Source organism: Diospyros lotus, chromosome 7 (genome assembly GCF_014633365.1).
Source record: "Diospyros lotus cultivar Yz01 chromosome 7, ASM1463336v1, whole genome shotgun sequence".
Lineage (NCBI taxonomy): Eukaryota > Viridiplantae > Streptophyta > Magnoliopsida > Ericales > Ebenaceae > Diospyros > Diospyros lotus.
Window position 1 is genome coordinate 14,952,491 of NC_068344.1, and position 11,375 is coordinate 14,963,865.

At 40.6% G+C, this 11,375-nt stretch overlaps 2 protein-coding genes across 12 annotated transcripts in view; one reads left to right on the forward strand and one right to left on the reverse strand.

Moving 5' to 3' along the window:
- The first annotated feature begins 726 nt into the window (after positions 1-726).
- The window catches only part of LOC127805893 (putative serine/threonine-protein kinase-like protein CCR3), a 13,896-nt gene continuing 3,247 nt past the window's right edge, over positions 727-11,375 (forward strand). Inside the window, exon 1 of the mRNA XM_052342722.1 lies at positions 727-1,005. Within this exon, the coding sequence (XP_052198682.1) occupies positions 820-1,005 (186 nt within the window). The 5' untranslated portion in view covers positions 727-819. The remainder of the gene's footprint in view (positions 1,006-11,375) is intronic.
- The window catches only part of LOC127805894 (protein EARLY FLOWERING 4-like), a 29,516-nt gene continuing 23,608 nt past the window's right edge, over positions 5,468-11,375 (reverse strand). Inside the window, exon 3 of one of the 11 annotated variants that reach the window (XR_008024219.1) lies at positions 5,468-5,484. The gene's annotated coding sequence lies outside the window, so the exon portion shown is untranslated. The other 10 variants (XR_008024206.1, XR_008024201.1, XR_008024198.1 and 7 more) reach the window with 10 other exon arrangements.

Consider the following 11,375-nt stretch of genomic DNA (forward strand, 5'->3'; position numbering starts at 1 on the left):
AGAAATACTCGATTGTAGTTATACCATCTACACCACCTATACCATTATTATGGTCCACCATGATGTCTTGTCTTCACACACCACCATTGATAGGTTTTAACCCATGGCATGGCTAACACTGCTGGTCGGGGATGGGGAAGAAATCCCATTGTTGACCAATGGGTGATACATTTCTTTTCCATTGATAATAAATGTGATCAGAGTGTGGAGAGAAAAAGAAATAGGAGAGTGGAAGGAAGAGAAGAGAAGAGAAGCGTTTTGTTTAGTCTATTTATTAATGATAGGAGATTATGTGTTATTTTAAAAATATAAAAGAATTAATGACTTTTAATAAAATCTCAAGAACAACAATAATGTGTGAAATTTATCTTAAAAAACTTTCCATAATAATAATTAACATTAGATTAGATTAGAAGCAGCAGCATGGATGTGTATGGTCAAATATTTAACCACAACGTTATTCAAATAAAAGCGTGCCATGTGTCCAATGCATTGACAATTGCTGCATGTACTTCAGCGAACCCTAACCGTGTAGGGTAGCCCCTCCTATGGACAGGTGTCCTATCAGGGTGGTCGGTCAGGCTCCCACTTCACACACCTGCGGTGAAGATAGCATCCCCCCCACAACAAGTTCAGTTGAACAAAACAGAGCCCCTTCTCAAAAAAAAAAAAAAAAAAAAAACTGATGAGAGAAGAAGATCAATAATATATAAATGTGCGTGCGTGTGAATGTATGGAAATCTTTGGTCTCTCTCTCTCTCTACCGTTTCCAATGAAGGTGAAGGGCACCCAAACACAGCAGCAAAGCCATTCCGTTAGATGACGACGGTTGTAGTTACCGTCGCCGTCATCGCCCTATTCGCAGCCCTGTCTCCGCCGCTTCCAGTAGTCCATGGCTTCGGCGGCTCCGCCACCACCATCGCCGTCGCCTACCGCTCCGCCACCGTCTGCGGCGTCGTGGCCGGGCAGTGGACTCGGCGGATCCAATGCTGGCGGAATGGCCAGGTGATCGACATCCAGCCACAGGTCTCCTTCGACTACATCGCCGGCGGCCGGGACAACTTCTGCGCCTTGAGGTCCGGCGGCCTCATCCTCCTTTGCTGGGACTCCAACTTCGTCCCAAAAAGGGTATACAACAACAAGATGACGCCGTTGCGAGACCTCTCCATGGGTGACGACCAAATTTGCGCCATAACCAACGGGACTGGAAGCGCGCTCTGCTGGAGAATCTCGTCTCGGTCCCCAGATGGGTCCGACCATTTTCGGTCAATCTCATCTGGGTTAGGGTTTTCTTGCGGAGTTTTGACGAATACCCACAAGGTAGTATGTTGGGGAGGAAACAGAGCAATGGCGGATCAAATCCAATCTCTGTTTGTGAATGTGTCCATGTCAAGCATAATAGTCGGAGGCAGCCACGCTTGTGGGTTGACTCTAACTGGGTTGGTTGTGTGTAAAGGAAGCAATGAATCTGCCCAATTGGCTGTTCCATTCAATTCGGCGCCATTCGAGTACTCTGGACTTGCTCTTGGGGCCAATCACAGCTGTGCCATTCGCAGCTCAAACGGTTCTGTAGTTTGTTGGGGTGGCAATGGAGAGTTTTCCAGCAGTGCCACAGAAGGGATCTTCTTTGAATCTATTGTTGCAGGATTTAATTTTACCTGTGGATTGACTACAAGTAATCTTTCAGTGATTTGTTGGGGGCCCGGTTGGCCTGGTGGTTACAACGTTTCTTCACTTCCATTGCCAAAGATTCTTCCAGGGCCTTGTGTTCAATCTACATGCAGTGATTGTGGTATATACCCAGAGTCTCAATCTCTCTGTTCCGGGTCTGGTAATCTATGTAGACCATGTACTTCACCGGTTCCGGCGGCGCCACCAGCTTCGCCGCCGCCACTGGTGCCTCAACCAACTGTTACTCCGGCTCCGGCATCTCCATCTAAGGCTTTGAGCAAGGGCTTGTTGGCTTTTGGCATAGTGGGATCAGTTGGGGCCGTTTCATGCATCTGCACTATATTTTACTGCCTGTGGGCTGGGGGTTTTTGTGGGAACAAGAAGATTCACAATTCAGTTCAGCCGACTGTTACGGGGTCCAATTCAAATGCTGGGCAAGGATCATTTACTAGTCCCCTTTCGAGGTCATCCACCATCAGGCGACAAGGGTCTAGGGCAATGAGGCGCCAGAGAAGTGGAACCTCTTCCAAGCATGCAGACAGGGCCGAAGAGTTTTCATTCTCCGACCTGGCTGCAGCTACCAACAACTTCTCGGCGGAGAACAAGATTGGTGCTGGCAGTTTCGGTGTCGTGTACAGAGGCAAATTGTGGGATGGTCGCGAGGTTGCTATTAAAAGGGGAGAGACGGGTCATAAGACGAAGAAGTTCCAAGAGAAAGAGACTGCATTTGATTCAGAACTGGCGTTTCTGTCCAGACTACACCACAAGCACTTGGTTAGGCTTGTTGGGTATTGTGAAGATCGGGAAGAAAGGCTCTTGGTCTATGAATACATGAAGAATGGTGCACTTTATGATCATCTTCATGACAAGAACAATGTGGAGAAGCGCAGCAGTGTTGTAAATTCTTGGAAAATGAGGATCAAGATCTCCTTAGATGCTGCTCGTGGCATAGAATACCTCCACAACTACGCAGTTCCACCAATCATCCACCGAGACATCAAGTCGTCCAACATTCTGCTCGATGCAAATTGGACTGCTAGGGTATCTGATTTCGGATTGTCATTAATGGGTCCGGAGTCTGATAAGGATTACAGGCCAACAAAGGCAGCTGGGACAGTTGGGTATATTGATCCAGAGTACTATGGCCTGAACGTGCTAACATCCAAGAGTGATGTGTACGGCCTAGGAGTGGTATTGCTTGAGCTACTGACTGGAAAGAGGGCCATATTCAAGACAGGTGAAAATGGGGGAGCACCAATGAGTGTGGTGGATTATGCCGTGCCTGCAATTGTAGCCGGGGAAATAGGGAAGATTTTGGACCCCAGGGTGGGGCCGCCGGAGGTAAATGAGGCAGAGGCAGTGGAGCTTGTGGCATACACGGCTCTGCATTGTGTGAATTTGGAGGGAAAAGATAGGCCAACCATGACTGATATTGTTGCTAATTTGGAGAGGGCATTGGCTCTATGCAGTGACAGCCATGGTAGCATATCTAGTGGTTCAATAATCTCTATTGGTTCAGACTGAAATCATGCCCAACCCAAGAAACTAAAAAAAGGCAAAAAGAAAGACTGATTTTTTTTTTCCTCCCCTGTTTGGTTTTCTTGTGTTAGTTTGTTGGATGGTTTATTTGGATATACACGTATTTCGTTTTTGGAGAGAGTAGAGTAGAGTATAGAGGATCATCTTCTTCTAGGTTCTAACAGTAGCTGCAGCATAGGCATTTTAGAACACTGACATCCCTAGAATTTTGATTTTTATTATTGTTTGCAAGGCATCAATTATTCTTCCACCTATGAAGCCTGTGGTGTATAGACATTATTGGATTTGGATGCGATTCATCGTGTATCTGTGTAGTAAGCTTTCTCTTTCTTTCTTTCTTTGAACCTTGGCGGCAACTTCTCTACTCTCTTCCCCTTCCTTCCTGACAGCATACCTCAATTATGGAGGTTTCAATTTCATAGTGTGTGTATGTGTCTATTAATAATAATAAACTCATGCTTTTGTGAAGCTACGACGCAGACGTACGTGTCCAAAGTGTGACTGACTGACTATTCCAATAGATATGCAACTTTCTTTCAGGTTGACTGGTAAAACTCTGAATTAGTCTCTCCAATTAAGATTATTAATTGAAATGATAAACAAAACCTTTTGGATGATTCTAAGAATATTTTTAAAATTGCCTATGGTCTCTTTTTTATGTTACCCCCCCAACTAACTTCAAACGAAGGGGGCCGGGGATACAAATGGAGCTGATAGGTGCGTGATGTTTTTATTTTCACTTAACAATTCAATAGAAAAAAGGGGGTGAAAATTGTGATTTGTGAAAGAGAAAGTCAAGGGCGCAGTCAAGAGTCATAAAAGATGGGTGGTGGTGGTCCAACATAGAGTGCAGCAAGTAGTAGCATTGCATCACATATTTAAAGCGTACACGTTGGGGGGAGAGGCCATACATTAGGCCAATTTGACTTGGAAAATTCAATAAGAGGCAGTCAATTAAGACATGCCAAGGAACACAACACATGAAGGAAGAAAAGATAAAAGAGAGGTGTGGAATGGACTGGAAACTTTTTAACTATTAATTCTTAAACAACCCCCCTCCAAAATAATAATAATAATAATAAGCATAATACACACGAGGGAGGGTTTGAGTGTCCTCCTCTCCTCACTCACTGACCCTCATTGACATATATTCTATAATAATAATAATAATAATAATCAACTAAAAAGATTCCACCCTCCTCTTTAATTTGTATGCAGCAGCAGCAGCAGCAGCAGGAGGTAGTATTAGAAACAAAAGTCATTTAATAAAAACGGTGCCTCCCAACATAAATAGCAGCCATCAATTCAATTCAATTCAAGAGTTCACACCTTCTCTTTTACACTTTTTTTAACTCTTCTGAACATGTAATTAATTCTGTGGTGTGGTTTTATTATAATAAATTTAGCAAAAGCAGCTAATAGTAATAAATGGGAGGGAGGGGTGGCTGAGGTCGGTGTATTTATTTATCTTTATTGAAAAAGAGGTCAATTTAATAGTAAGAGAGATTCATAATAGAAGATGAACTCGATCGTACTACAAAAGATTTGATTTGAGCACACACCTTTCCCCTTTCCCCTAACCTAAACTAAAGCAGCTGACAACTTACTAATTTCTTTTATCTTAGAAACCCAGCTGTAAATGCCCCCCACCCCGCCCAAAAAAAATAAAAATAAATAAAACTAGTCAAAATAACATACATATATATATGCATGGCATTGTGAGACATAGCATCCCTCCCTCCCTCCCGATTTCATTGGATCATCACTGTTTGATACGTGCACATAAAAAGCACCGCCGGTACACACGATTATTATGCGCAGAGTAGATTAGATTATTATTATTATTGGTTTGTGACGATGGTTTTTGGGACCAACCATCACGTGCTATCTCTGCGACTGGACCTCGGGAACGGAACCTCGGACTTGGGGATGTCGGACCTCGGGTGTAGGACCTGCAAGACAATGGAGGGCCGGGGCTTGGATCCCCCGGGGTGGACTCCGATGCTCAAATCAGTAGAGTAAAGCAAGTAGTAGTAAATGAGAGAGCTGTAGAGCTTGTCTATACCTGGCGAGAGTCCTTGTCTTTTATAGGCGAAACCGTTTTGGGGTACCCGAGATGAGCGGGCACGACCCCCGAGAATCTTGGTCAAGTTGGAACGGGTCTTGCGGTTCGGCCCGGATTTCTCGGGCTCCGCTCCGGAGTGTTGACTTGCCACGTGTTGGTCTCTCAGGTGATCCGCGTGGCAGGTGAGACTATCAGTGCATAGGAGTATTCTAGTAATTTCAGTTGATGCCACATCAGTTTGGAGGAAGACAGGACAGGACAGGACAGCGCAAGTAAGTTTATATATATATATATATATATATGCAATGCAGTGTATATTATTTATTATTAATTGATCTTCTGGTTCTGGTGTTTGCGTTGTGTTTCGTAAGTAAATGTGATGGGAACTAAATAATAATGCAAATATAAATTAATAATATGAGAGCAGAGCAATATTTATTGAACCCTTACCCCCCTCCCTCATTGAATTGAATCAGCATTATTATTATTATTATTATAATACAACAACAAATACGCCACTCCACCAGCACCACCCAATTTCACATGACCTAGAAGAATAAGGAGGCGGAGGACATGAATCTTATGTTGCTCCAATTACATTTGACGTGTAATAATAATAATAATAAATCACTTTTTGGCAACCCACCACCATAACTGAAGCTCACTGAAACCGTTGCCAATAGGAACGCACATGGCCACCCCTTTTTATTCACTTCTTTTAGACTATATATATATATATATAATGGATACCAGTAGAACCTCATCTCGTGATAATGCAACATATATATATATATATATATTAAAAAAAAAGGAGGCTAATTAATTAATTAAACCACCCGATTCTTATGTCACGTGTCTCCTGGTATTGTATTGCTGACACCTTGGATACAATTTAATTGGGATCAGAATTGAATGAATACACTTTTTAACTTCTCTTCATTAATTATAATGAATCAAATTGCTTACCTTGGATACAATTTATTTACATATAATTTTTCTACTTCTTCGTCTTTTATTTAACTTATAGCACTTTTATCTTCTCTATTTTATGATTATTTTTTTTTTCTATTTTTCAGCTACCAAAAATATTATTATAAACACAAAATTTGTTAATTTATTGAATAGGTATAAATATCCCATAAAGATGGAGAGATATGGAGTTAAAAGTACACGTGTATGGGCGCAAGTATAAAAGAGAATTTTAGGGTGGGATAAAGAATATCAAATCAAGATTGGATCCAACTTCATTCCTATAGGCTAAAAACCCCATGACATGACAACCAAGTCCTTTTTAAGAGTAATTTGAGTAATGACCAACATCACAAAATAAACATGAAATTATGAGTTTGAATCTTTCTTATGCCTCTTAATTGACATTTACAATGATTTCCTTTCCTCCCATCCCATGTATCTAGATGAAAATTCCATGACAAAATTTTCAAATTTAAACTGCCCAGTTTTGAATATAGTCACCCACCAAATTTCTGCCTAATCTGACCCTTCTTAATTGACCTATTAAGCAAGCACTCTCTTAATAAAAAAAAAAAAAAAAACTGAAGTTGAGAATTATTCTCCCTCTTGAGTAGCAGCCCCAATTACGGAGTGTGCGGTGCAATTTGACCGGTCCGAATTATTTTCAGCACATCAAATCACTGGTGTGATTTTTTAATTAAATCAAATCGCAGTCTAATTTGGGTGAGGCCAAATCGCACCAAACCGCACCGCATTTACGGTCTGGTTTGGTGCAGTTTACCGCGGTTTAAAATGCTACTTAAAATTATTAAAAATGATATTTAAAAATGGTAAATAAAGATAAAATAGTGTAAAAAATAAATAGGAACGGGCTGCCGATTATTAGATTTGTATAATAATAATTTTTTTATAATTTTTTATTATTATTTTCTTGAACAGTTCCGTTTTAACACTGAACTGTCAATTGTCCAAACTACAAACCGTACGATTTAGACAGGATGCAAACTGTTTTCGACTGTAAAAAAAAAAAAAAAAATCAACCGATTCAATTTGATTTGATTCGGCCTGACCGATTTCCGCAATACATCGATTTTTTTGAACACCCTTGCCCCAACCTTTCTTCCCCCTCTCTAATACACACACACACGCACACACAAGCAAGGATAGCAGCACACCCTTTTATATATATCACTCTTGCAAAATAATCAAAAAGTCCATATTGGGGCTTCACCTTTAAAATGAACTTTGGGTCGTCGTCGTCGTCCACAACCACAAATGGAAGGAAACCAATCCAAGATTAGATGACACACACTATTTTGGCAGGGATTTAGGATAAATTATTATGACTCTCTTCTCTAGCATCCATCCACATACCAAGTATTTCCTGACCTGATTAAACTTTTTCCAATACGGTAAAGGAATGCGAAATGCAGTGAAATTAAATGTACATTTCCGTTGCCCACTCTTCCATCACATTATTTACTAGATGGATCATTCTTCTTAATTTATGGCTACATTTACATTAGCATTGTCTCCATTAGTAGTCACCAGAACGGACTACTAGTACTAGTAGTAGTAGTAGTAGTAGTAGTAAAGTAAATAAATGTTGAACAGTAACATGACTGATTCCACACAAGTCAAGTCCTATTCTAAATAATCGCCGCGTTCACAAAGCACAATCTTTATAGCCGCAAAGCAGGCGAATATTTGTTGCACAAAGCTTAAACTATTGAGTTGGTAATACACACACACACATTATTATTATTTTCCAACTAAATCCAAACAAAAGTCAGACACACATTTCTTCTAATGATGATTAGGTTGGATTGGAGTAGAAAAATTCAAAATGCGAACTACACTTTCAAACCACCCCCTTCCAGAACACGAACATGCATTGCATAGTGTGTACGCCTAGAAAAAGACCCAAAATACTCCCTCTCTTTCTTTTTTTCTTTTCTTTCTTTCATCTTTTGGTCTTTGACGCTGCCAAGCTTATAGTTGACGATGGGAGGGAGTATTTCCATTCTAAAACTGTAACACCTAGCGACTGGCGTTCCTCAAAATAGAGTGAGACTATTTCTGAAAGCGGGCTACCTTCTGTCTCTGTTAACTCATCCCCTCCAATGAATCATTAGCGCACTTCGCAAAACTAGCAAAAGCTGGACCACACCAGTAATCTGTGAAATGATGCAGCTAGTTTACTGTGGTTGGTTGTAGGTTTTGAATGCATTCCTCAAAATTCGAAAACTACCAAGAGCTTACAGGGCTTCTTTTCCCCCCCGGGTAACAGAGGGACGGCAGGATGTTTCAAACTGTATGTGCAACGGAAAAAACCCATTAAAGGAAAGTTGGAGATTACTTTATGGTCACCCAATTTTTCCACCATTTCAGTTATAATGACAGAAAATTGGGAAAAAAACCAACATGTTATTTATCAACACCTAACCTTTTCTCTATCAATTGTTGCTGCTAATTCCAAAAGATGTACTTTTCGGTAGTTGTGGTAACCTCTTAGAACCTACTTTTAAACCGGCTTAGCATCTCATCATCTTATCGTGTTGCTTGATTCAGTCGGCTTTGGCTTTCATTTGGTGAGGACAGGGCCGCACAATTGCCTAAATTAGAATAAAGCCATACATATTCTCAAAGATAAACAGAGGAACACTTAGAAGTCATATTACCAAAGGAAACAGTATCTCTTAAAGCCTTAACAGAGACCTGATCTCTTCACCAGATCATTCAAATTTGACTAATCATTCAATAGTTATACATATAAGAAACAAAGAAGGATCTTTCAATACCCCAAACAGACCTGTTTGTACAGGCTGGTGATTGAGACTGCAAATACCAGGAGTTGTATGAAGTCTCTATGAAGTATTTAGATCTCATATGGAGGACAAGCACATTCTGTGAACATTGCGAAGAATATGACTAAACGTCCAGAACAATTGAACAAAACAAATGACACAGCAACCTGAGGTGGTTCTCCTTCTGCTTCACCAATAAACAGATAGCAGTCAAGTGACCAAGTCCAAGAGGAACCTATCTCAAGTTATAAACTTCTTGCTCTGCTTCGTTGTATTTGAATTTGGTTAACATTTTGAAGTTCTTGATCATATCAAGCAAAAACCATTCTCACTCACTAGCATAAGGCCCAGAAATTTAGCAGTACTTGTGATTTTTCATTTTTATTTATTTATTTATTTATATTTTATTTATTATTATTATTATTATTTTTTTTTTTTTTGGGGGGGGGGGGGGGGGGCAGAACTATATGGCTCTGATAAATGAATCATCTATCTAGCTGTGGTAGTTCTCAACCACCTGGACGTATACTCATCTCTATTAAGAATATAATTCTTCCCACTAGAAAATAGGACGAGACCGAAATATATGAACACTGCCTGAGGCAACAAAAGTAACCGTGCTTCCTACAGCATATCTATCTTATTTGTCTATTAACAGGTTTGGCATTTGAAACTACCAAAATTTTAAAACTCTTATCCACAATCAAAGACAGGCAAGAAGACAAAGTAGACAAAATAGAAGTACCTCATTGGGTGTGTGTGTGTGTGTTGGACAAACAGATAAGCTCTTTTCCAGCTGCCATTCCCCTGATAACAGGAAATCACCAGACAGGCAATTCTTGCCATCAATGATATTAATACCCAAAATCCACAGCAATCAGTGCAATTGTTTATAAGGCCTCATTAATAAGTAAACCAAATATGGAATTGAGAAACCACTTGACAATGTCAAGTTCACAATTATACTTGTTGTTGCTTGACTAAAACAATAAATTTGTAAAGTGGGAGTGATAAGTGTGAGGCCCGACGAGTTCAAGGTGTTGTCTGTGTGTCAAGTGATCTCGAGAGTTCCAGGTTTGGATGCAAATGATTAGGAGACCTATAAGTCTAGGTGCAGACGATCAGGAGACCTATAAGTTTAGATGCAAATGATTAGGAGACCTGTGAGTCGATGCAGATGATTAGGAGACCTATAAGTCTAAGTGCAGAGAGTCTTATGGATGATCAGGTGCCTAGATGATTAGGTGTCTTGATGACTGAGTGCCCTGTTGAGAAAAACAACCTATTAAGGGCATGGGTGGGTGTCCTCACGCAAACTCTCCAATACTTAAGTTAGACTTGTGAAATGCTAGAGTGCAAGAATGAAGCCTAGGTCCTAAAATGAGCTTACCTGAGGGCGGAAATGGCTCCCCTATTTATAGTGGAGGGAGAGGAGGGACGTGTGGCAATCAACCCTCGTTTTTAAGGGTCATGACTCTAGGAGCAATAAAGGGACAATATTGTAATAGGATTATAATAGTTTATTATGAGATATTTTGCAAATTGTTAGGAGCACATGGGTGCTGTTAGGAATGTAGTTAGTAGCCAGCTATGCCTATAAAAGGGCTACTGGAAGAGGATGGGTTTATTATGTGAAATGAGATTGAATTCCCTTTCCTTCTAATTCTCTCTATCCCTCTCTCGGTTCTCTCTAATTCTCCCTCTCTTTCTACTATTTTCTCTCCCTTCTTCAATTCTATCATTCTAATTTCTCCCTTAATTTCAATCATGACCCTAGGTAACCCTAGGAATGTGACAAATGGTATCAAAGTCGATCATTCTCAACTGTGATTCCGACGAAAGCAGTTAGTTTGATCATTGTAAAATTGGTCACTAAAAGCAAATTCCAAAGGTAATTCTAGGCTATTGATAGGCAATTGTTTCCGATCTGATTCAGAAGATAGCAAAGATCGATAGTAACTCTCAACTTGGAATTGAACGTTAACAGAGTCGATAGTTCCTTAGCAGAGGACCTTCTTTAGGAGCACTTGTTACGGGTGGCTGAACTGATAGAATGTCGAAAATGGCCCCACGAGTTTGGAGCCTGGCGAGTGGAAGAGGAAGTGGCCACCTATGTCGAGGTAATGAAGGAGTATTGCCCATCCAAGGATTGCTAAGATAGGAAGGGGCAATACTCCTTGGTCTACACTAAATATGGCTTCTATCTTGCCCGCTCCTATTTGGAGGCACAACGCCCGGGGGAGACTTTTCCATAGTTGGTTCTTACCTCTAAGGTGGAGGATTTTGTGCCTCTTGATTGGTGCCAATATGATCTCGATCCT